At 42.7% G+C, this 26,895-nt stretch overlaps 1 protein-coding gene across 4 annotated transcripts in view; it reads left to right on the plus strand.

The window, feature by feature from the left end:
* The window catches only part of CLUH (clustered mitochondria homolog), a 231,278-nt gene that overhangs the window by 39,632 nt on the left and 164,751 nt on the right, over window positions 1-26,895 (plus strand). For all 4 annotated transcript variants that reach the window (XM_069227015.1, XM_069227016.1, XM_069227014.1 and 1 more), the window contains exons 2-6: window positions 12,459-12,652; window positions 15,161-15,332; window positions 19,028-19,171; window positions 24,229-24,356; window positions 25,948-26,102. In XM_069227015.1, the coding sequence (XP_069083116.1) occupies window positions 12,459-12,652; window positions 15,161-15,332; window positions 19,028-19,171; window positions 24,229-24,356; window positions 25,948-26,102 (793 nt within the window). The remainder of the gene's footprint in view (window positions 1-12,458; window positions 12,653-15,160; window positions 15,333-19,027; window positions 19,172-24,228; window positions 24,357-25,947; window positions 26,103-26,895) is intronic.

Genomic DNA, 26,895 nt, shown 5'->3' on the forward strand with positions numbered 1-26,895 from the left:
CATGAAGTGAGATTGCCGAAATCTTAAACGCCAATTGTATGTTTGTGGTGGGCATTAAAAAGCGAGTCTGCTGGTGCCTAAAACTGCAGTGTGACGCTGAGGTTGCCGGAGCTGTTCGTATACTGTCAATCCCGTGTTTCTACCACAGGGTTTCCTTTGAATAAATCATTGATGTGTAGGAGTTGTGTACTTTGCTTCATTTGGTTCAATTTGAAAACTTTAACAGTGGTTTAAAGGGAAAGCTCAGCAATTAATGCATGGTCTAGTGCCAGGTGTGTTCTGGCAATCAATATGATTTGCTAGTCCTGGAGAGATGCAGGTACCTAATTGCAGTTGGACATATCCAGGTTACACCAAAGAGGCCAAGGAAGGAATGGGCATGCAGTGTGCATTGTATTGTTTCCTACGGGGGATCATTCCAAGGAGGGAAAGGATTAGATGGTAATTAGTATTCAAACACATATTTGCTGATTTCTGCGAAAAGGAGGCAGTGATTGGATGTGCATTGACACTCCACTACTTGTTCACCTCAGCTGTGATGTTATCAGCAGTGCGGGTACATACTAACCGGACGTGAAAGCCTGACCCACACTAACATGATAGAGGCATCCTTCCACCCTGCCCGTATTTAGTTAGGCACCTTTACTTCTACTGAAGTAAAACTCACTTCTGCCAAGGGTCTCCACGAGAGGGACATCGCTCCTAGAAGTACTGAATGTGATATCATATATAACGAGCTCGGACATGCAACGTGCCACTCACTGCTTGTTCAGGACTCACACTGCTAGTAAGATCTGTGCTGCGCCTAGACACACGGGCCGTATCACGACGGGACGAGCGCTTTCCTGCCTTGTGTAGTGTCTAAAGTTCACACATTTAACTGGGAATTTCTCCGTGCTAATGCATGGGCTTAAGACAGAAGTCTAACAGCGAGCAGCGAGCTAACCCCTGCTCACTGTTTCCATCTTGCTCCGTTTAAAGTTAATGCATTAACTCAGAGAAATTCCGAGTTGTATGTGTGAACTTTAGATCCCTCACCCGCAGAAAAGCAGATAATACGGCCCCTGATCTCAAGCCGCTGCTGTTTCATCACTGCTTTACCGTGTGCCTTTATTTGGCGGCCTGTGTGACATTATTTAGTTTCAAGACAACTGGCTGCAACCACTTTAAATGTTTAACTTTTCATGTGATACGGCCCCAAGCACTCTTGCTTACGGTCTGAGTTTCTGAAATACTGTAATTCACAATTCATTCTACCACTTATCCTGGGGCACTCGTGCATATTTCCAGTGTAAACACGCGTTATTCCTGAGCCTCCTTTCTTTTGTGCCACTCAGGGTAACCACCTGGCACGGGGGCAAATTCAGGACAGCACTGGTGTAAAACATTCAGGACAAAGGATCAAAAGTTAGGACAAAAGGAGGAGCGGCCACACCCTACTGGTTTATCAATGCATTTATTTCCTGTTTTTATGTTGCACAAATTATTCTCTGTGCTGTGTATGAAATTACCTCTAGGCATGAGGTATTCCGATGGCGCATTATGTCCTTGTCCAATAGTAAATAGATGCCCTTGACCACAGTGTCAAGGTCATCGGTCCTACCTAGATATTCCCAGTCTTTCTTGGACAGAAAGCAACAGGAACATTTTGGTTGTTTCTGACCATTTCAAACTAAATACAATCAGTTTGGGAAACATTACGGTAAGTGACTTTTCGTCTTCTGGGAGTTTAGGCAAGTTGAACAAACACATCTGGCTCACCTGACACTCCACTAGACATCAATCCTAAAAACATGAATGAGGTAGAGCAGGTGGTGTGGGTGACAGTCTTGCACCAAATGTCAGGCTGTGAGGTACCCACAACTTGTTTGTAGCCTCACAGCCTTGAGAAGACCTGATTGCTGCATTAGGGTGTGCTTCAAGGACTCTATATGTATTTGGATCTGGGAGTCTGACCACCAGACAGAGAATTAAAGAGCAGGATGAAGTCCAGATCAGATGGGAGGTCCACAGCAACTGATTCAAAGGGTCATTGCTAAGAACTGGATAAATAAAAGAGAAGAACAAGGCAGGGCAATTCCTAAAATCAGATAGGCCCTCCACGGGTACTGGAAAGTATTGCATATCTGAAGAGTAGTCTCAGCAGAGAGGCTAGAAACAGAAGAGGCACTGTCAAGTGGTTGAATAAGCAGCACCCCTTTCCCTCCACCCAACCCTGGCAAACTCTGTCAATGCAATGGTCAATTGGTAGTGCTTGTGTGAGGGGGGTGGGCTGGGACCGACCCCTTGGTATGTTAGGCCCTGGGCAAATTCCCATGTCGCTCCATGTCTTAAAATGGCTCTGCAGCCGAGCAAAGCCCAAACCAGTGGTCTGGCTAATCCCTAAATAGCAAACCGCATGCATATTCTTAAAGGTATTTGGGATACAAATTACACAACAAGCTAAATATAAGAACATGTTAAAGCCCTTAAAATGTAGAAAGTGTTTCTTTAACACATAGAAGTGTTTCATTTTAGCATATCATAACTTGACATTGACATTTATTTGAATTGGAAGTTTCTAAACTTGAACTTTGAAACATTTATTAACCCTCTCTCCTGACAATCATGAGTGAACAAAGCATACAAATTGTCCGGTGTCCCTTATGTCATGGCCAATATTATTTTTTGGATGGAGGAATATTATAGGCTAGTGAAGCATATGCAAGTGATGTTTTTACACAGGATTAATCTTGAACTGACTTACTTGAACGTTCTCTCAAATTTCCCTTTCAAGTAAACTAGACACAGGAAGTAACTTGGTTTGACTTAAATCACACAATTTAGTCATGTGGGTGAGTTGGAATTTGAACCCAGGTTTCCTGGTCACATATAGTGCGATTAAGCAACTGACTAGATTTGTGTTTTTTTCTCAATCCCCTTTAGCACCAGAGGACAGTGTTTTTGTACAAATCTGACAGATACCGACCACAGGTTAATTTGACGCAAGGCACATAGTGAAGGTGAGGGTTTGTGGGACAACATATGCTAACATCACTGCTGTTTTCAGTGGTCGAAGGGCATTTAAAAAAAAGTATGGATACTATGATCCTGGGTGGAATGGGGTCTGTGAGCGTGGAGGCGCAATCAAAGGCGTAGCTAAAAAGAACAATGATCTTTCACCGTCAGGTAACTGCATATAAAATTATGCACACCTTAATTGAAAAGTAAATGCAAGTTTAAAAAAGCAGTGGGAAATACACTCTTTTATGTTATGAAACCTCTATTGGTTAATGTGATCACTCTAGATGTATGTGTGCGCAGCTAGAAGTCCATACAACTAAAATCTGCCTGTATCAATAGGGAATGGCGACTTGTGTATTTTTAGTGTTAGGAGGTCACTGCCTGTCTCAGACAGCACATGAATGTGTAAGTCATGATTTTAAACCTGCTCTACTCAGTATAAGATTGGCTGCCGCAAAATGTGGACATGAATGTAAGTTAAAATGAAAAAAAGTGTTTTCAAAGTGTGCGTTTTAGTAATATGCAAATGGCCCCTAGTGCAAACAGGTTTTCTGCTGTCCATTAAAAGCACGCACTCCACAGCTCCGCTTGGAACACTCCGTACAGTACCTCTCAAAAAGAATAATTATTTTGTCTTCATGAAGTTTAAAGTGTCTCCATCAATTAACCCCTCCTCTAGCAGCCCGCAAGCAGCCTTTACTTGTACAGATTAACTAACTGCACAGATCTGCATTTATTTAAGACGGGCGGCTTTCCGGTGAGAAAACTTGTTTCATGTTTGCCTCTGCCTTGGGATTACAGCACAAAAGACCTTCCGCTTTAGCCGAGGCCTTTAAACTGTATCATAGGTCTTTTAGCTCAAAGGCTAAAATTATGGACAAAGGCAGCCTGGGACATTAGGGTTAATTCACGGACAGTCTGTGAAAATTAGGGATGGGTGGATACCCTAGGGCCACCTGGTTCTAGTAGCCTCCTGTGCTGTGCCAGACACTCTCGGAACACAATAAGCACATGCCCAGATGTGTGTGCAGTATGCAGACCTGCCACCCATCCATCACTTATTAATGTATGCAAAGTCCATTCGTTCAGACTTGTATTGTATGGTTCATCTCTCCATAATGCCACAACCATTGACTTTGCCCAATGCTCATTAATAACCGCCTTCTCACTACTTTGTGCTTGGTAAGCAGTATCCATAAATCTGCCAGTTGAGTACATTACCTCTTGGAGAATGAACTCCATTGCCAGCGAGAAGTAGTAAGTTCACCCAGAGCTAAACATTTTCAGAAGAAAACTGAGAAAGCCCTTTCTGGGATTGCTAGTGCAGGTGGTGGCTTGGAGTGCAGTGAGGGGTGGTTTTAACTAGGTAGAGGAGGTGTCCAAACCTGCAAGTGGGGGTGATGGTTTGAGTTAGAAAGAGGTGTCCAGGCTTTCAAGTGGAGGTGAGTGTTTAAGCCAAGTAGATGAGGTGTCCAGACTTGCAAACGGAGGTGTTGACTTGAGGTAAGTGGGGAGTGTCCAGACCTGCAAGTGGAGGTGATGGTTTGAATTAGGAAGAGAAGTGTCTGGGCTTGCAAGTGAAGGTGATGGGTTGAGCTAGGTAGAGGAGGAGCCCAGACCTGCAAATGAAGGTGATATTTTGAGCCAAGTAGATGAGGTTTCCAGAGGTTCAAAACGGAGGTGATGGTTTGAAGTAGGCGGTGGGGTGTCCAGACTTTCAAGTAGCATTGATGGTTTGTGCTAGGTAGAGGAGGCCCCAAACCTGCAAGTAGAGATGATGGTTTGAGGTAGGTAGAGGAGGTGTCCAGACCTGCAAGTGGAGATGATGGTTTGAGGTCGGCAGAAGAGGTGTCCAGACCTGCAAGTGGAGGTGATGGTTTAAGGTAGTATGTTTTATTGATCTCTTTTATTGCAATTATGAACATGATTCATGCCAACGTAACATCCTTATTACACTATGACTGAGCACTGAACACTCTTGATATGTTTGGGTGACCCTTCTAGGGTGTCACCAGTGGTTGCACAATGTCAACTATGGTATGTTCCATCTGCCAATTTAATGTACTGAATGGCTACATACTTATACTGTAAGGTCCCAAAGGCAAAACCTATTGGCTATGCCAATGCTTGTTTTCTTTCTGATGTCATATCCCATAATCATTACCGGTTATGGATTATGGGCAAGACTTCGCTTCCACCTACTGCTATCCTTTCCTGTGATCTGGATTCCCCTTGTCACGCTGCCTCTTTTTGCCCTCCATCTTCATGAACTTCCTTGCAGTGCTTCTCAGTGCTGTTTCTAGTCTGCACAATCCTCCTCTTGGCTCCTTTTCAGACTGCGGCTTTTTATTTCTCCACATGCTCCTGGTCTTGCTCTTGTTTTTAACACAGCCTTGTGCCAGTGCACAAGGCATTTCAAATGCTGCAGCTGTCTTTTCCTAGTTCTTATGCTCTCCTTTGCTCCTGGTCCCTATACTGCTTTCTTGTTCTTTATACTTGTGCTATGGGGCATCCAGTGCTGTTCATTGGCCTGTTAGCACCCTGCCAATATTTTTTGCTAATCTTTTGATAATGGTCCTGGCGCTCCCAGTGAGAGCCATGCTCCCCTCTAACTCGACGCACCATACTTTATCTTGTGTGATTAGTGTGCTGGTGGCGTCATGTAAGGTGAAATTTAACTTGGGATGTTCAGTCCATGGTGAAGTATGTGAGAATGCTCAGTGTCATGTACACCTGCCCCCTTGAGTTATGTCAGTGAGCGTTGCTCCTTACTTTATCTGTACGAGTGTCTGTCTGGAGAATTGCTGTGGCTTATAGATTGCTTGACTTTTCTGTGATTGTAGACATTTGTGGAATCCTTACTGTTTCTCTTGGGACGTCAATTCTTTGATTACTTTTGTTTACGTAATCTCCCCTGTAGGAAGCTGGCTCTGTGTATACTATATCAAAATGAGATATAGTGTGCACAGAGTCCAGGGGTTCCCCAGAGGCCAAAGTAGATAATACTAATGCTTTCTTTTGTGGTAGTATGGTCGAACAGTTAGGCTTATCAGAGGGTAGTGGAAAGCATTTGTTGTACACATACAAACAATGGAAGAAGCACACACTCAATGACTTAACTCCAGACCAATGGTCAGACATATGTCAATAGTACTATGTTTGATATCGATGAGTTGTACAGTTTTTGAAATATTGACAATTATCTGTTTTAAAAGTTGACAGTGCAGTTTTCAGAAACAGTTCTGGGGGGGGTGAGGGGGGAAAAAAGTTAATACGGTTTACAGGTAAGTACTTGACTTGCAGTTCCAGTCTGTGGACGTTAATGGATTTAGGGGCATTTCATGGGTCCGAGGGCAGTAGCCAATGCCCACTGTCCCTGAGGGTGGCTACACCCTTCTTGTGTCCACTCCCTTTGGGGAGGGGGTGCAAACCTAACCCTATTGGTCCTTGTCCTCCAAACCAAGATGGAGGGTTCTGCAGAGGGGGTCACCTCAGCTCTGGACACCTTAGGGGTGGTCACTCCCCTGTTTTCCCTAATTTTCCCGCCGGTCTTGCCGCCAAAAGTAAGGCTTTGTCCAGGGGGCGGCAGCTCCACTAGCTTGAGTGCCCTGAGGCACTGTAACCCGAGGCTTGAGCCTTTGTGGTTCACTGCCAGGTGTTGCAGTTCCTGCGGGGGAAAGGTGTGAAGCACCTCTACCCAGGGCGGTTTTGTTTCTACCCACAGAGAGCACAAAGTCTCTCACCCCATGTGGTCAGAAACTTATCTGAAAGTGGCAGGCTGGCACAGACTGGTCAGTTCTACACTAGCAGTTTGGCTAACATACAGGGAGCATCTCTAAGATGCCCTCTGGGTGCATTTCTCAATAAACCCCCCACTGGCATCAGTGTGGGTTTATTGTGCTGCGAAGTTTGATACCAAACTTCCCAGTATTCAGTGAAGCCATTATGGAGCTGTGGAATCATGACAAAGTCCCAGACCATATACCCAGTATGGCTACACTGCATTTTCAATGTGTAAGAATGGACTTAGACACTGTAGGGGCATATTGCTCTTGCATTTAAGCCCTCACCTGTGGTATAGTGCACCCTGCCTTAGGGTTGTAAGGCCTGCTAGAGTGGTGACTTGCATATGCCACAGGTAGTGGTATGTGGGCATGGCACCCTGAGAGGGGTGCCATGTCGACTTTGTCTTTTTTTCACCACGAGCACACATGCTGTAAAGGCAGTGTGCATGTGCTTGGTGACGGGTCCCCCAGGGTGGCACAATACATGCTGCTGGAGGGAGGGTGGGGGGCTGGGGGGGTTTGACCATGTCAACAGTGGCACTTTTCTGCATCACCAAAACCCCAGAAAGGTCAATAAGGACCGTATCTCTGTGAAAATAATGTTCAGACTTTCCCAGTCCAGCCCTGGTACTTGTCTCTTCTGCTGCATTTTAGGAAAATGTAAATTAACAGGTTCTATATGAGTTTGCTGAAGATGCTCTCTGTTCTTCTCCCCACATATTGTGAAAGTATAAAATACTTTGTCCAAGAGCTTTGTCCAAGAGAGCCTCCTTATGGTACACCAGTAGGTTTTTCCCACAACTAATACAGGACCAGAAATCCACAGGACCCTCTTGAAGAGGGTCTTCCGGGTTGGGCAGGTGCTAGCTTGGTCCCACCTTTGGTCCCACAGTGAAGACCAGACAAAAGCTCTAGGGAAGCTGGCATCCTGCAACCTTCCAGAGTTGTATCTTTTAACAGAGCAACTTTGGATATAAGGAGGCAACGGGTCTCAAAGTTGTCAACATTTCAGGACTTCACTCTCCCCAGATAAAGGAAGATGATAGCAAACCCCATCTCTCGAAGAGAATTAGACGCATAATTTTCTCTTTGAAGAGGAAACCGAAAAGTCTTGTTATCATCGTGAAAGCTTTTATTACAATTCTGGACAGTGGGGGGTGTCCATCAAGGTGCTTGGTCTTCAGACTGTTGATGCCCAGACTGAACAGCAGCGCCACTGCTGGTATTGCCCCCGCACTCTGCATGCAAAGCATCCCTTCTTTTGAAAGGGCCCAGTGTGGCTTTAGGAGGAACCCATGTTTATCTTACATTTTCCATTTGAGGAGTTTGGGACATCACCATTATTACGTTAATTATGGAAAGTCCTGATTTCAAAGCATTGTAGCAAGTTCTTGCTCCCACTTCGGACGGAGAAGTTGTCATCTGGACTTGTTCCGCTATATTTTTGAAAATAAACGTACTTGTGGTTAACTCGGGATTTACCCTTTTTGTTATAAATCTCGCAGCAATTGTGTTTCAGACGCAAACGTCTCTGTCTTTTTACATCCTGTGGATCGAGCTATTATGCCACATGGAAACATACCTAATTAAACTTCTTTCCATTTTAAATAGGAACGTATTTTCGAAGTTAATACTTTTAAAAGTTGGTTTCACAATTGACTTTTAACAGAATTGCCTATATAATTAACTGTAATGAAATTCTAGATAAAACAACCGGCAGAGTGCTGCAAATAAATGATCCTGCAGCCAGGTACACAATACGGCAGAGCAGTGTCCCCAGCCGCACCGTTCTTGGATCAAGTTGTATATTGACCTGCTGTGTTCTGATCTTTCTCCTTTGAAGTTCTGCCAGTGTTTATATTTGCATGTTCATGTCTTAAACATGCACATCAAACTACAATCTACCCCCAGCTAGAACTTTGAAGACAAGTGACTCTTTACAACTTTGCCTGAACAGTTCGATTCTTAGATGCAAACCATGTAAGCTTCTAACTTTCCATGTACCTAACTTTGTTTTAACAAGTTCTTTCATTGTGGTGTTCTCATTTGAACACTTTATATATTTTTTAACTGCACATAATCTCTACCATGATCCTGTGCTGATCTTTTGTTCTTTTAAAAGAAAGATAAAAGCTTGGTTTCACGTTTACCATAGAATCGAGTCTGTTTCAGTGATTTCGTCATGGGTCTTTCTGCAAACTGTCGAGGTGATAAATACTATGGCATTCAAAATTCTGCTTGATTCCTCTTATACTGTTCAGTTTCTCAGTCATCCTCTTATTATCGGTGTTCAGTGTCTTCAATATACAACCTTATTTTTTCACTAGCAGCATCATATTCTCCACCCTTTTCAGCTTCTTCTACCATGTTTGCCTGTCTTTCTTCTTCTGTAGAAATGAGTTTCGAAGTAGTTTGGCTTAAATTGAAAGGGTGTCTGGTGCAGAGTTGCTGACTCATTTGGCTGTATGACTTTCTCTGGGAACCGTGTTGTTAATCTTTCCGGTTCCCCAGGGCTGTGTGTTCCCTTCACAATGCCCTGACAGGACGGGGCCTAGTTTTCCACATGCGTACTAAAGACACCTCCGATAGGAGTGTGTCGGGGGGGTTTTCAAAAACTGTTACTCGGGATAAACTGGAACTAGTTTTGTGTCCAAAATTGTAATCAGTTTGAACAAAAGGATGAGTGTCTGTGATTCAGTGATATCTCAACATACCCTCACCATGGTAAGTCATCAACCTTCAAAGCGCCTTTGTTGGATTTAAGTTTGCAGGGTTTTGAAAACACGAAGCACTTTTGAATGCTTGAGGCCATATGAAATATCTTTCCTGAGCTAAGTGAGCCTTTGAACTGTGTAGCTCCCATTTAGTTACTGGTGCATTCTCAGTCAAACAAAAACGTTATGAGTAGAATGCTTCAAGTAATTTCAGCCTCTGGTGGTTCATCAGGCCCATTCCAGACTGTTCTTTACTTGCTCACTGTGCCACTGCAGACGCCTCATGCTTTACAGTTAAGGCATTAACCTTGTGGGTATCAGTCTTGGTCCTGCTCTAACAGGAACCAGCCAGCCACAACAGCCAGGCGAAATCCCCTCCAATCAGGCACAAAAGCAATCCCAAACCAATTGTTAGGTGTCACATAGACAGCGCAAGTGCTGTCTTTTTGAGGCAATTTGTTTACTATCAGTCGGCTTGTAGGCTGCCCATTACTTAGCATTGGTTGGCATCGTGGTCACTGTCATTTGCTTGCATCCTGCTGGTCAGCTCTGCAGTCGCCACTTCCTCCTGTGTGGGGCCCTTCCCTAGAGCGGGCCCCTCGTACTTGTGTCCCTCCACTGCTCATACGTTTGGGAGCTATTATCAGAGTCCAGCCTGCACGAGCATGGGCTAGTGAGACACTATTGCTTTAAAAAAAATTAAAAAAAGAAGGGCCTGGATCTCATCTATTGCTTGCCATTTGATGGCTGCAGTGTACCTCTTCTTTGCAGCCTCCTTAATTGGCCAGTGCTGGGCAAACGTCGCTTCTGAGCAGGGACCAAGCACATTTGATTCAACTTAATTATTGCCGTCTGCTGCATCCGATGTGATTCAGGTGCTGTTTCTTTCCCCTCCCACTCACGCTGTTTGCGGCTCCCTCCATAGTGCCATTTTTTTCTCTTGTTTTTATGACTTTCAGCCACAATGCTCTACAACATGGCTAAAAACCACTGACGAAGCCAATAGCTCTTGTGTAGGCAAGACCTATTGGCTTTGCCAGTGCTTGTTTTCCTTTTGTTGATACACGCTACAGAGTGCATCTTTTGTAGCTGACTTTGTCTATCTTCTCTCGTCCCATCCTTTGTCGTTTTTGCGATCAGCGTTCACTTTATTCACCTTGGAAGAAATGCTGTCAGAATCCAGAGTAAAACTGTGCAGTTTGGCCCTGGGATTTAGCTGATGGTGATAAGGGGAGCAATGAACATATGTAGCCGTAGAATGCCCAGAGTCAGCAGCTGCAGGAATTCGTATCTCTGTTGCAGTACTCAAGACCTTAAGTTAAATTGCACCTCGGTGCCTCAAGAGCCTTGTCTACCCACCTCTCAAACTATAAACTAAAGACTTTGTATTTTTTTCACTTGTCCGGATTTTCAGTTTTAGCAGTCTATGATTGATAAAAGTTGAAAGAATTGTGCATTTACCTCCTAGCAGCGAGCAATACAGGCGCCTATACAATTTTAATTTGAATTGCCCTTTCAAAGGTTCCAAGGTTCATAAAATATTTGTGCAGCATAATAATTCACATACCACCACCTTCATTGAACTGGAATTTTAGGAAGGGCTCTTTAATGTCAATGTAGCTAAATAGAATATCATTTGCTTATTTTTATTTTTAAAGCTTGCACTTCAGCCTATCAGCGTTTTTACTTTCAACTGTTTGTGTTTTGTTTACCTTAAAGCTGGCTTTACATAATTTTTTTGTAATTGGTTGTTTCCATGGTAGAAACATTTCTTGCTCTTTTCAAATACTTTTTACTTCATCCATCATAACCTTGACATGTGTTGTTCACATGGGAAGATTGACAATTTCTATAGAGGGGTTATCCGTTTATGTCTTTGGCGTGACATACCCCATTTTTTTGCATCATTTTTGGACAGACTGACAAATTGACAAAACCGTAGCTGCTTACATTTGTGTTGTAAATGTATAGATCCCAGTATGGTGGTATGGCCACAGTACTTCGTCCTTGTCAGTATCCTTCCACTGCTCGCGCTTTTCGGAGCTACTTTTTTCTTTTCCTTGCAGCACTCCATAAGATTACATGTGTAGGCAGGCTGTCTCTCCCCCACGCCCATCCCACGCTATTGCTCCATCGTCGTTCCTTTCCCCAAACCCACTCCTGCACTGTTAATTACCCCATCCCTTCCACCCCCTCCTGTGTTGTGTTGCTTTGCTGATGTTTCCATTGACATGGGAGTTGCTGGTTGTGTGTTCCAAGTAACAGCGGTTTTTCAGGGTTAGAATGTATGTAACATTGCAATGGTTCTCAATCTTGTGACTTCTGTGGACCCCCACTTTATCATTACTAACCCGGGGACCCCCACTGAGTCATTATTGGAAGCTGGGGACCCTGGCCTAAACACTGTTGATGATTTGAACCACAAAACAATACACTAAAATACAGAAACAAACATTAATCAAAAAATACACAAATTACACATTTTACTAAATTTGCAAGCAAATATAAATGAAAATAAACGGTTAATTTTAATAGGTTGGATCTTTTCTGAATTCAGTTTAAGCCACACGTCAGCTGTACTGTATTCTGTTGGATGCACCGGCACAGCTCCCACGAACCAATCTGAGGATACTCATTTAATTTTTAGCCTCCAATTTCAAATTCCTTGACATTTACAGTACATTTAAAAATGTTAAATTGTACATTTAGCCACCTAATTTATATACATATATAATCTGTTAATATTCATTTTCTAACTAGTCGTTGACCCCGTGAGGAGGCTTCGCGGACCCCACAGGTTGGGAACCACTGGAATGTTACAGTGCGGGTATGCTAGGTCCTTTGGTGACAGAAGGCACAGTGTTGTTATTTTGTGTGATGTCTGTGAGCCCAGGCGCCGCTTTTTGGCAGTTGTGCTGCCTCTTGCATAATTGCTGGCTGTTTTTTCTTGTTGCAGACCAATCAGCAGGCATGACTTTAATGAATGGAGATGTGGTTAATTGTAAAGACATCGATGTGGAAATCAAGCAGAATGGCCACGAGGATGGGGAGCTGGAAGATGATGGCAGTGAGCAGGAGGTGATAGTCATCCAGGACACAGGCTTCACAGTCAAGATCCAGGCACCAGGGATCGAGCAGTTCTCCCTGCAGGTAAACTCTGCTCAGGCATCCTCCAGTTGTTCTATCTAACTTAGGTATTGATCCGGCTATCTCTCACGGTCCTTAGCCTGTATTTTTTTCAATAGATATTTTCAGTCTACATTCTGTAAAATGATTCTTGTGATTTCTAGGTAATAAAATGCAGTACCAATCGTTCATCTGATTTAAAATGTCAGGCTCCAATAAGACTTTTCTGAAGAGGTAGGAACTGCACCACCAAGAACGTGTCTAATAAATTGCAAACCATTTCACCGACAATGCAACAAATGCGCTCAAAGTGTTACAAATGTGTCCCTATTTGTCTTGTGTGAAATTTCGAAACAAATGGTGTAATTTTGGAATGTACAGAGCATGATCCTTTGACATACCAATTGCTGTGGCCAAAAAGTATGTTTATTTACTCTAATGGAAGTCTATGGCAGGCACCAACTACTGCAGATTCTCATTCCAGAGCAAAGGAAATACGTTTCTCTTTTGGACTGCACCAATGCATGGCTGTACAGCTGGACTTTGGTTAGGAGGCTTTTTGATCTTAGCCCAACAGAGGAAGTAAACTGCTGCTTCATACTCGAGTTCCAGAAATATGGGTGTCAAGTATAATATTCTTAGCCTATCTGCTAAGCCTGTGGAATTTACACTTTCTTCAAATGTGTAGCACTTCCATCTTGTTGACTTCAGCCTGCCTGCCCCTTTGGTGCACTTCTAGCCTCTGAACATCATATCATAAACTCTGTAGCATTTCCAGTCTCTGAACCTCATATCTTCGACCCTGTAGCACTTCCAGCACTCAGGCCTCACGCTTTGTACACCTCTGGAGCACTTCCTGCTCCCGAACCTCATGCTTTGTGCAACTCTGTAGACAATGAACGAACCTAACAGCTCTTCCAGCCTCTGGCCCTCAGGCTATCTGCACCACCGTTGAACTGTGGGCCATCACCAAGGTGAAGGTAACTGAGCTGCAGGATTTTCTCTTTGCCGACGATTGTGCTCTGAATGCTAGTACAAAGTCAGAAATGCAAGCCAGTATGGGCAGGGTTTCATCTGCTTGCAGCAACCTTGGTCTCATCAAGAAGACTGCAATCACGCGACAGCCAGCTCCCCATGCTTCCTACACAGAACCACCCATCACTGTAAATGGACAGAGACTGCAGGCACTGGGCCACTTCACGTACCTGGGCAGTGCCCTTTCCCAAGCAGTGTCCATCAATGCAGAAGTGAACGGAAGAATTCCAAGTTCCAGCTCTGCCTTAGGCAGATTGCACTCCAACATTTAGGAACGTCAAGGGATCAGCCTACCAATGAAGCTGAAGGTCTACAGAGCATTGGTCCTTCCACCTCTTCCGTATGCCTGCGAGGCTCGGACTGTCTACTTGAGTCATGCATGACAGATCAATCACTACCACATGTGTCTGTGCAAGCTTCTGAGAAGCAGATGGCAGGACAAATTGTTGGATACTAAAGTCCTTTCCAGAGCCAGTCTGCCATCAGTTCTGGGTCTGATGGCAGACTCGATGGGCTAGGCATGTTGACGAAGCCTCATTCACAAAGGCTCATGTAGCGATATTAACTTTTCACCAGTACTTCAGTACATTGGCATCCTCATGCTCATTTGGGCAGGGGGCTTGCTCACTGCATTGATTTTTTTTTTTGTGCTTTCTCTGTCACATGGGGTCGAAACTACTCGTTTGCTTCAAATTACACCTGGGTCTTCTGAGAGAATGTGGGCAGCATTCTGTGTGGCACCTCCATTCCATTGACTGAGTATTGGCTTCCCAGAGATGTGAGCGCTCCCAAAATTAGCTGCAGATTTTAAACAAAGGTGTATTTTTCTTTAGTTCTTAGCACCTTTCTGCCACTTTATATTCTACTTATCGATGTATGAGACTTCATCTGTTTCTTGTTCTACAGCCATCAAGAATAACTTTAAAATGTCACTCATCCAAAACGTAAACGTGATTCACACTGTGGGGGTGGGAAAGCCTTGATACAATCGTCTAATTTTAAATATGGCATTTTCATGAATTTTTTTTTGATTATTGATTATTGCTACAGATCACACTGACGTATGGTCAACATCATGCTTAGCATGTTCACAACAAAGAAATACGTTGTGTGCCCTGTGTGTGTGTGTTGAAAGATCGATGGTGTTGTGCAACCCTGTGTTCGTAAACTCACTTTACAGCAGGGATCAGGGTTCTTAGCTGCATTAGCACTCAAATTGTGTAAGCTTTCAAAATCTTCTGCTAATCAAATGCCGATTTAGTTCAAATGCATCACAAGGCCGGTTAAATGTAGTTTTTTTTTTTTAAAATAGTAAAAGCCTGTGTAAAAATAAGGGGCCCAAATGTAGGTGTAGCAGTCCTCCCAATTGCTCTGGAGTCTTCTGTACAAGCAGCATGTAACCCCCAGTCTGACTCATCTACACTGTGAATCAATTACTGTTTTTTTCCATTGAAGGCAGAGGCATGAGTAGCATATTTGTTGTATTTCCCCTTCCAGGTGTCTCCACAGGAAATGGTGCAAGAGATTCACCAGGTGCTCATGGACCGAGAGGACACCTGCCACCGCACCTGCTTCTCCCTGCAGCTGGATGGCAACGTGCTAGACAACTTTTCAGAACTGAAGAGCATCGAAGGGCTCCAGGAGGGGGCACTGTTGAAAGTGGTGGAAGGTAAGTCTTAATTAAGTCTTAATCTTTATGGTATTGTAATAAGTGCAGTAGTTTAGTTTACAGACAAGATTCACTCCAGCAGAGGCCACCAGCAAAATCCCTTTGGTACTGGTCACTTTAGAAATAGGCCCTTTGCAGCTTATGTCATGTCCCTGTAGCCACACACGAGGTCAGCCAGCTACCTTTGAAGTCCACTTCTTTGTCCTGGGTACAAGAGGGACCAGGTCCAATCCTTCAGGGCTGCTCCCAGACCACATACAGCAGGTCCAGTCCTCTTCTGATTTTTCCGCAGTTTTAGAAAGCATTTTCCAGAGTGCTGTGGGACGTCACATTTATGGTTTGCACTAGCAAGTGGGTGGGGGTGACTCCTGGCTCCTTCCTAACCATTGGGGTAAAAGTTCCCAGTTCCTGTTTGCTCTACTGTAAACAATACCACATTACCCTCACTCCTAAAATCCATGATGGGACCACCCCCACTTGTGCAGAGCTCTAGTACTGCAGTCCACAAGTGGCATTTAACCTCCAGGCCCTGAGTGTATTTCCTTCACCATATACTAATGAACTATAGGCAAGTTACATATGTCAGTCAGGTGTAAGTCAATTTAACCAAGTTTACAGGCAGTTTACTCCTGTTTCTCAGGGGTAAAGTTCACAAAGTTAAACAAAACAGCAAAAATAGGTTCCAGAAAAAGGTGAAAAATATGGGGTATGTGCTTCACATAGTGTTTTATTTTCTCTGATGAATAAGACGCAGCTAGCCAATACTCTGATGATGGATATCAGGGGAATAGCTTGGGCAGTAAAGTGGTGATTGTTACCAAAGGTGTTGAGATTCTGCTGTTGTTGAGGTGCCTCAATTGCAATGGAAAGACTTAAAGTTTTAGAGCTCTGCCTGAAAGCTAACCTCTTGAGCTGAGATAATATCAAGAAGGTTATATGGTGGAGGTTATTTGAGATATATTGCTTCAACATGCTGCTGAGTACTTTTGTTTGAATTTCAATAACATGTTATTTTAAAGAAACAATATTCCATTCACAGCTTCTAAAACGCTCTTTAATCACAAGGCTGCACGCCTAATGACACTGTGATCTCTTCCAACAACTTAAAGTTCTATTTGCAAGAGTTACATCTTCCAAGTAGGTTTTCTTCTGTCCTCAAATGTAGCATTGATAGACTAAAGGGATGCCTCACATATGGCACTTGAGCCTGCAAATACATCAGAATAATACTGGTCCGTGATTCCAAACGTACTTGCCATGCAGCATGTGAAAACGTGGCTCAGTAAGACCTTGTGCAACAAAGTGGTTCAATTTTGCAAGTGCTTGCTTTTAGACTGAAACTCCGCATATGCGTCGGTCTCCTAGAACTTCAAGCGAAGACAACCAGAGTGTCTTCCTCTGTTAATTGCTAGGTAACCAGGGATTCACCCACCTTTCTTCTGTGTACCTTGGGGATGGCGATAGACTTGAGTCATTAACTCGAATACCAAAGCGATTTACCGAAGGTCCTTTTGTGTAATGGTTGCACTAGAGCAAAAATTTGAATTTAATAATTATTGCACTGTTTTTTACTGCTCATTAAAAGAGAGAGAAACAAATAGTTTTTACTCCTTTTTATGTAAAAAAAAGATTCTTGTTCCAGGACAAACATTTAGAAAATTAGACACCTATTACGTGTATATCATTTCACTTGTGTAATAGAAGTCTTAACAAATGGAAAGACCTTTGCTATAAAAGAAAATGGCACACTCTCATTTTCAACTACAGTAGTCTAAATGTAGCTTCTATTTCCCATTTTAATAGTCAAGTAAATGTATTTGCTCTATTCCTTTCCAAAGTAAAGCAGATTCTTTACTTCACTTTTCTGACATGGTAGAAACCTAATTACATAATATGGATTGGAAAAGTCCTAGTTTGATCTATCCTCTAATAAATATGGAATGAAATTTTGCAAAAGCTATTCACCCTATTTTTCTGTTGCATTGTGGACACTTCATAAAATGTGTTTGTAGGAAGTATTTTCTTGACGTGCCTATACAATATCTTACAATATGACATCTCCAGCCTGACAACTGGGAGCAACATTAATTGACTGAATGAATGCTGCTCTGATGTTAGCCAGTAGGTCAGATGTTGAGCTGCACATGTGACTGGATGATTACTTTTATTGTCTGGGAATGGTGGTGTTCCTTGGGTCTGTATGTTCTACTTACAACCCTAACAGCTGAAAGAGAAGAAATGAGACACAATCTCAACTCTCAACAGAGCGTATAGTTTTTCCTCACACAGGATTGTTATTTTTGCCACCTGCAGAGAAATGTGGGTAAGTGAAGAAGTTAACTGTTCGAGAATGAATGAACTAGAGTGATCTGCGAGAAAAGAAAGTGTTCTCCATCACAACAAAAGAGCACTTCTTTCTTCAAAATAGAATATTTGCTGTGTCCTGGTTTTGGTTGAGCTCCTCAGTTCTGTTGGATAAGCTGTAACATTTGGCATCCATTACCAGACCTGAGCTTCTATCCAGTGACACCCGAATGGTCATGATCGGATCATTCAGATCATCCATGCGACCAGTGAATTGCAACATCCCTCAAGGATTTTCTCTGTCATGCCTTCTTTTCAGTGTGTTTATGATCTTTGATGCAGCTCCTTTAACATTACCAGGTGAGCTTTCAAATTTATGCTGACAATACACAAATCCACTTCTATTTGTAAAGTAAGTTAGACAGTTAACCAACATCTCTTCCCGCTTGGCCTTTTTTTAATATTGGATGAAGGAGAACTTCCTGTGTATGATTGGTGCCTAGACTGAGATCCTAGTACCGGATTTCACAAAGTCCCTCTCCTACCCTTTCATTGAACGTATTGCCTTGGAACCCCTCTGTCCAGCTCATCAAAAGTAAAGAACTTGCTACTTTTTTTTGTGTCAAGTTGCTCCCTAAGTTGATACTGTGACAGGCATCAATATGCAGTTCTTTGTCCTTCTAAAACTCAACTCACTTATCCACACTGACCATTGTGTTGAAGTGACCAGAGCCCCCTTCAGGGAACATCTCAACTATTGCTTCTTCCAGTCTCTCCCAACAAAATAATTTCCCAAGCTCCAGAACATTCAGTAGCTAGGATGCAGCACTCTTTCCCTGAAAGCCCCCCACCCCCCCACTGTATCCTGGGAGGTGCTAGAATTCGATTTAAAGGTCCTGTGCAATGTCCATGAGCATACACTGGCATGATCACTGTCACCCTACAGAATGTTAATTCTCAATATGTCCTAACCAGAGCTTTCTGCCTGTCCAGTTGATCAGCCAAGAGTTGTTAAAGAAAATGAACCAAGAAAGTAGCCAGGACCTAAACTCTAAAGCTCCACTTTGAGATCTGAACTCGGGAGTAAGAGGTTCAGGAAACTTTTGAAAACACAATAATTCAAATTTGCTTTTAACTGAACTTAATGTGGAGAAGGTGTCACAATGGAAGATGATCAGACATTTTGTCTTAGCATCTTAGATTGAACTTGCATATCCCCCACTGGTCCTCAGATTATATTTTTCCTCTGTCAAGTGATCTGAAGTTACTGAAAAGTGACCTGGAGTTCTTTAATTCGTAATAGATGCATTTGGCAAAAAGGAAGGAAAATCACTTGAAAAGCAACACTTTTTGAGAAACAGACTATTAGCTTTTCTTTCTTTATTTTGCAGAGCCTTACACAGTGCGTGAAGCACGGATCCACGTTCGACACATCCGAGATCTTCTAAAGAGCCTAGATCCAGCAGACTGCTTCAATGGTGTGGACTGCAACTCACTCTCCTTTCTGAGCGTCTTGACTGATGGGGACCTAGTAGGTAAGAATCCTCATGGGACTTTTTCAGTGTGCTACATTCCGATGCAAGGTTTGTACTATTTTGTTTAAGTTTTTTTGGTCAAGCAGTGTTGTGAACAGGTTGAAATTGTATTTCAGGTAGCATTTGTGTAGCACTTATACTTAATGGAGCCTTAAATAGTTTCTGTTTGGTACGGTAACTACTCTGTTGTGCATGATCAAAGGATGGTGTTAGGTGTGTCTCCTTGAGTAGTACGTTTTGGTGTCATGCGTCCGGCCAGGAATATGTGCTTCTGTCTTCTTGTGGGCATGTGTAGCACTGACCTACACATGAAGTGGTCAGCAAAAGCAGTGTGAAGTATAGTTTTGCAGGCAGCATGTACAAACCAGTATCAATTTTATTACAAGTAAATTGAGTCCCAGTTCTAGAAGCAGCCAAGTCTTTATATGAGTTTAGGGAAAGTGTTGATAATCCTTAACTTCTTTATAGAATGTTCAAGTGATTGCATGTGTGCATAGGAGTGGAGCTCCCACCAATGCAGGAGTGGTCTTTAATCCACCCAGGTGTAATAGAAACAAATCTGCTGGTGTGAAGTCCACCAAGAAGTAACAAGAGTCCAATCTAGGGGCATTGTTAAGCCACCATCCTTAAACTCTCCACTTTTCACCTGGATATCATGGCTAGGTGCTCTGAGAAGGGAAATAAAGTAGTTTGAGAGCTATGGTCATGTAACCTAAAAAGCCTGTCTGTAGAGCCCACTCATCTCATCTCCAAATGGCTTCGATGTCAGCAGTGGGTGGGAGGAAGTAGATGAATAACAGTGGTCTTAAAATATTCAAACATCAGACTTGTGGCTCACAACCTAGTTTCACCTGTAATACCATTCAGTAGTGAGCCTGATGAAAACCTTTTTTGTGTTGAGTGCAGCACAATCTTTTGTTCTGTGCAGTGGGATGTTAGACTCTGATTATCAATTGTGACAATCACTCTCGGCTCTTTCTCAATTTATGTTTTGTTAGGCTGGATCCTTCCTGTCAGTTATGCTTGCCTTTCCTAGAAATTCTGTGTAGTATGTCTTTTGATCTCATGATTTCTGGACTAGAACTAGCCGTGTAAGCTATATACCCAGCCAGAGGTCTGCCCCTAGTATCTAGACTCACCTTCACATTTGCAGGGTACTTCCCACAGTTGGATCATTGGTTACATGCTGAAATTTAGCCGCTGCATATAAGTGGCATGCACATAAGAAAACCTTTTGTTACCCTCCACGTGCCTAAGGTCAGTTGGTGTTTTGCAACAGTGGTAATAGACAAAACTCAGAGCAGTCCGGTATATTACAGGCCTGTGATAGCACCTATAGTCCCTACTTGATGTACAACTCTGCCTTAGAAGGTGCCTTTCTTCTTCACAACCCTCAAAAGCATCTAAACTTGTATGAGCTGTCCAGTGGAGCTATTAAGTGTGGTACTTCATCCATGCCTAGGATGGTGGTATTACCCTGTAAATGTTAGCTGGATTCAGGGGAGACTAGAAAGCTCCTGTCACGGAAATATATAGCCGACATGGCTCAACTCGTTTCAAACCAGTGCTCTCTTTTATCACCCTCAATAGTCCACTGTCAATGACAGTCCCTCTCCTCGCTGCTCTAGGTTATTGTGTGGGAGGACAACAGCTGTGGGGGAGCGAGTATAATGCATGAGTATATTTATTTAGCACATGTTTATTCAGTGAACTATTGTCTCCTTCCTCAGTTACTTGTTTACAGCATTGAGATGACTGTGACCAATGGGAATTTCATTTTGTGATTTTCTCTATTTAAGTCCACATTTTGTGCCTACACAGATTCTTGCAAGAATGTTTGAAGTACATCCAAAACCAAGGTAGTACTGGAAATGCAGTTATTCATTTATGAGCTATGACCCCTTACTTTGTTCACTTTCCTCTGAGTGAATATCCAAGAAAGATCATAAATCTATTTGATGCACAGATGACCAGCAGAGTAAAACATTGTTGGATAACTAGTTCTTCTCCAGTAGTGGATGTTGCATAGATTTACTCGATTATTGTTCAGTACCAACGATTTTACTTTTTTTAAATGACAGTAGCAAAATGCACTTTTGTGGCCTCCAGACTCAAAGACAAGTAGAATATCTATACAGCCCCACAAATAGTTAGGGGGCCATTCACAAAGGGCCTCTGCACTCGTGGCGGGGGCCCTGCATTCGTGGGGCGACCGCCGCAATGAGTAACTGCAGTGCAGAGGTTCCACCACGAATGCGGGGTCCCCCACCATGACTGCAGGGCCTCCACCATTAGTGCCGAGGCCCTGGGAATCGAACCTTTTGTCCCCAGCACCAGATTTAGTTTGCTGTCTCCTCGGCTCTGTTGTACTTGGTTGTGAGTAATAATTTTTTGTCAACAAATTGTTTTTGGAATTCAATCCAGTTGAATTTTTTTGTCCCTCTCAGTTTGGGGTGTTGATGGAGAAAATCTCCGACATGAAAATGTTATGTTTTGTAGTATGCTCCGTTTTTGATCTGGTTGATGATTTTAATTTATTAGATATTTCTCTCATGGAGTTTAACAGGTAACTTTAAAAGCCTATCACTGTGCATGAAAAATGGCAATAGCTGATTAGTGTGCTATGGGCGTGTCACTTCTATGTCGGGTAGTCCGTTATTCTTTCCTAATGTTCAGTAGAGTAGTCTTTGGTCTAATCTGCCGTCATGTAAGAGTTCAATATTTGGCTTCCTACATGATTGCAGATCAGTTTCCAGCCACTTAAGATCTCAAAGTAATCTTGAGATGGGGATATAGGTGTAAGGATTTTGTGGGTCTGAAGTCGTTTTCTTTATTCTAGGAGTGGTGATTGCATTTTGAGGGCCTCCACTGGAGAGTGATGGAATGAGTAGGTTAATGCCGATGGCATTGCAGTTATGTCAAGTAAGAGTGGGCATTTTGAAAGGATTAGTAGATTACTAATATCTGTTTCAGAGCAGGGTACAAACTTGTGCTGTGAACTTGCGTAGGGCAAGAGCAAGTCTCCATAGCTGTGGTATAGATGTGGTTATGCAAGCCTATTCGTAGGTCAGGGACTTGACATCCTGGCTGACAAGGTACAGATCCAATTTCTGGAAAGATGGGGATCGATTCTTTGCTTGGATTGAGGGCTCATGACTGCAAGTTTGGAAGTAAACGTTAATTGCTCTGACAAATTCACATTTATAGCCTCTAGACTGTGCCTGGAAGACCGTCTGAGACTGTAAATTGATTTTGTGCCATCTTTCCATCACCCAGCTTTGCTGTTTGAGTTGGCAGAGGTGACCAGTGTAATGACTAAAGAAGAAGAGCTCTTGAGACTCACTCTTATTTTCTCAAAACAAACAAATGCAACCAGAATCTGATTGCTTCACTCGGAAATCCCAGCGACAAATATATAAACCACATATGACATGTTGAGGTGTGCCTCTTAGTCATACACTGGTGTGCTTTACTGTTCTTCAAAGACAATATTTCTATTTTTGTATTTAAATACCTCTATTGAAAATACATCAATTTAATTGTATTGTAAATTTAAATAATCATGTCTGCTGTGCATTTCAGGTAGAACCCTTTCATCACCTGCCTTTTCATCGCAAACATTTGAAATTGATACCTGTACACTGAGCGATGTGACCTAGTTGCGTATGTCTGGCATCTTCACGCTGAGCTACATTTGCAGATTTATCGTAGTATGTGGGCGGGAGCCAGAATATTTAGAGCTGTGATTCATTTGAATTCTCAGTAATAAGAATGTTGAGAGCAGTTTCCAAGAGTGGATCTAGCATTTTGAAGAGCAGTCAGGTGAAAAATTTGGACTATGTTGTGTTTTTAAGTTTCTCACTAGATTGGCCCCTGTGATGGAAATTCTTAGGTCAGCTGTCTGGCGTACTGTCACTGAAGAATTTGATTCAGTAGTGATGGACTCAGGGGACCTGTTGGAATCCTTGTAGCTGGAGCTCAAGGATCAGGGAGAACAGTAGGTCAAGAGAACAAAACTCCACGTTTGAAGGTTAGTTAAATAATTGAGGAAAACCAAGGGAATCCATATCCACGTGTGGTGACTGTATTTGATGTGTCATTTGAGCGGATGTTCAAATTGCTCACAAACAACTTTGATGAGAGATGGTTAGAGTATGTTGGGTAGGGTTGAAAAAGATCCTATTGGACAGAAGTGATGTATTTTTGAGTGAATGGTAGGAACTCTCCAGTCATCCTTTCTTTGTAGTTTATTTATATTATGAAAATAAGCAGATCTAGTGGCAAGCACGGTGGAGCTAAAGCGGTGAAGCCGGGGCCTGGCTGGGTGTGTATTCCCCAGTGCTTTCAAAGACTTGTCTGCAGTGCTCTTGAAAATTCTTGAACCTTCCCAGTAATTGAAAGCATCTAATCAACCAATTAACATATAGTATGTAGGTGAACGACTGTATAAATCACTGGGTGTGTAACGTGTCCTTTCTTGCTTCTGTTTTAAAATGTATACTTTTCAATATATCTGACTAACGAGATTATGAAACGCCTGCTTGGAGATTTTCTGTCTGCTGAATAGGCCTGATTGACAGTTCCACACCTTGTATGTCCCTCTTCTTCTCTAGCCTCTGGGAATATCAGAAGCTCTGCATGTCAGTTGGTACATGAAAAGCGGTACATAAATTATACACTGCTCTACTCACTATTGTTTATGTTGTTATATCATTGGAAATTGGTCCATTGTGAATGGTTTTGGACAGGGCAGCTATATCGTTTGCTACTGGGGTGCTTAGAATTGCTGTTTCAGGTGAAAATGAGATCGGATTGGTGGTAAACCACCAGGAGCAAAGGTTCATGATGTATTCTGTAGATCAGAAGGGTCGGATCACTTTGCTTCTGGACATGTTGAGGTTATGCAAAGTTTCCTCCCCTTGAATTTAAATGAAGCTTGATATCACCGCTACTTTACTACTCAGTAAAAGAGAGGAAAAGGAGCTGCACGAATAATACTGGTACAGGTCTTCTGCAGTCATTTGTTTTAACAGATTTTCTACTTTGTGTTTCTGAAGATGGTGTTAAGCGAAAGAAGAAAGGCATTGAATTGGAGCAGATTGACTGCACCCCTCCGGATCACATTCTGCCTGGCGGTAAAGAGCTACCTCTCTGCCCCCTCCAGCCACAGAACCGGGATTGCAAAGTGAGTGTCAGCAGACTGTGTGCAGTTTCTGTGCATCGCCAGAGACCGAATGATCTACTGAAACAAGCTATTGACAGAGTTTATCCAAATCTTACACAGCATCCTATTTGGCAAATCGTTTAATTTGCTTGTGAAGTGACCCAGTGATTTGCACATGAATTTTTATTCTGGAGATAGCAAGGAGTTCACACCAGTGAGTAACTAAAGCCAGTAGAAAGGAACCTGCCGCTGCTTTACTTCGGCAGATTTGATTTGACCGCACACAGTTAACCCCTGGCAGCTTTGAGTATTTTGCATATTACAAAGGATATTGTGGACGGTAACAAAACACTCAACATTTTCTTTCATAAGAAAACCTGTTGATCATTTTGCAAGGTTGAGCAGCTAATTAGATTATGAAATGTGTTAGCCGGCCTATCAGATGCCAGCTACATTGGGAAGGAGGTGTGCGCATATTGGAAAACCACAGTGTTCTACTCTTGTGTTTTTTGATACTCTGAGCAAATGTTTTCATTGCACAGAATGAAGACACAAGCCAGATGTTGTCAGACATGGTAGCCACAGTGTACATTAACGAAAGAGGGCCCAATTCACAAAGAGTTTGTTGTGAGTAGGTATTCCGATTTCACAGGACTGTTCATCTTCTTAATATACAAAATCTCTCTGCTTGCATTACAGTGAGAAGCATTACAAGATTACTTTTGCCATCATTTGAAACTATTCACTGAAATTATATTGATAAGACGTTTTAAAAACTGCAAGCATTTAAAAAAAAAAAAAAGCTTTATAGTTGTTCACCTTACAAGAGAAAGAAAGGCTCATTCTCTTCACAGTGGTGTATATATGTTCCCTGCCTAAGGTATAGGCTACTCTCCCACCTTGCGTCCTAATCTTTGAATGGTAATTGTTTGCTGATACTTGAAATAGAGGAGTTGGGTGAAAGAGTAAAAAAATAACATATTATCTCTGGTCCTGGAAATGAATTTGTTTCCTTCTGTTTCCAACATCCCATTCTAGGTTATAACCATATTTGTATTTCCTGACCACTTTCCTTATTCTGATTGGCGGGATGAGCCTTGCAGATGACCTAAGGGATTCGGTGTCTGTGGAGTCACAGACTGTGCTGGTGACTAGTCCATGCACCTCAAAGATGTTTGTACATAGGCACCAATGCATCTAAGTTGAGCAGTTAAATTGCCTCTGGGCACTGATAACTGATATTACCTTCTTTCCTTCTCTCTCTCTTTCTCCCTCACTGTCTTTTTATCCCCACCTCCTCCACTCACACTACTAGTGCCTCCTCTGCTAATCCTTTGGGGCAGGTTTATTATCTCTGGCCTATTTCTCTACCCACATTTGTTTCCTTCTGTCAGGATTCTAAATCGTTTTTAATAAGGAGAAGCCTATCAACTAAGTGAACTGGGGCCATAAAATGTAACTAAGGTAAATGATCTTTGAAAGGCCTTTGAATTCTCCCGCGTTTCTCCCATTTCATCTGCTTGTGTGTTTGCTTTGTTATGGTTGATTTTAACTGGGATTTTGTTGAGATAGGAAACCGATACTGGCTTCACGCTCTGTTACACATTTTTAGCCATTGCAGTGCCTCAAAGTATTAACCATGAGTGGCTGGAACCCTCCCCCTGGCAACCGCAAGATGCATGGAGACCTCATGTACTTGTATGTGATAACAATGGAGGACCGGCACGTGAGCATCACAGCATCCACACGAGGATTCTACCTAAACCAGTACGTTTTTTCTATTTGTTATTATTATTACAAGCAACTGAAGTGATCATAGGCATCGTGACCCCAGCAGACTGTCGTTGCTTAAATTACCCCAGTTGTTATGCATCCTCCAGAGCACTTAAATAGTTTTTTACTCCCATTGAACATGTGCTTACTGCCCCAGCGAATGGCCTTTGTTAGATTGATCTCATGGCGTTTGGTAGCCTGTGCACACAGCACACTGCCATTGTTTGAATTCTCAGCAGAGAGTGTGTGCCCCCGTCTCTTTATGCAGTGCCTTTACATGTCAAATGCTTTTTCTAATTTTCTGTCATTAACCAACTTTTCTGTTGCCTGAAGATTTTTGGGGTTTGGCTCCATTAAGATAATGTGCGATGTACGTGGGGTTGTGGGTGACACGCGGTCTATACATGGGAGGGACTTAAACATCACCCCACGGCTGCAGCAAAATAAACACAACCTTGATGGGTGAGCTTCTGTGCCATTAACCATTTTGGAGGGCAGTGCCATTTTCAAGATGATATTGCTAACCTGGTTTTCCCATTCCTGCTTCCTGTACAATTGATTCCAGCTTTTCAATCCCTGCTTAGAAATTTTACTGTGGTCCTTGGATACACTAAGGGTGTCCTGTTGCTAAATGTGACGGTGGCCTGAGGATCTATAATATTCAGCTATATTACTGGGCCTCCCAGCTGGTCCCAGTTAATGATTGGCTGCACAGAAGTCGAGATGATCCAGGGGTTAGGTTAGCGTTAAAGATGTTAGAACCATAGGGTATTCTCTTGCTGCTATG

The sequence above is a fragment of the Pleurodeles waltl genome, chromosome 3_2, assembly GCF_031143425.1.
Source record: "Pleurodeles waltl isolate 20211129_DDA chromosome 3_2, aPleWal1.hap1.20221129, whole genome shotgun sequence".
Classification (NCBI taxonomy): domain Eukaryota; kingdom Metazoa; phylum Chordata; class Amphibia; order Caudata; family Salamandridae; genus Pleurodeles; species Pleurodeles waltl.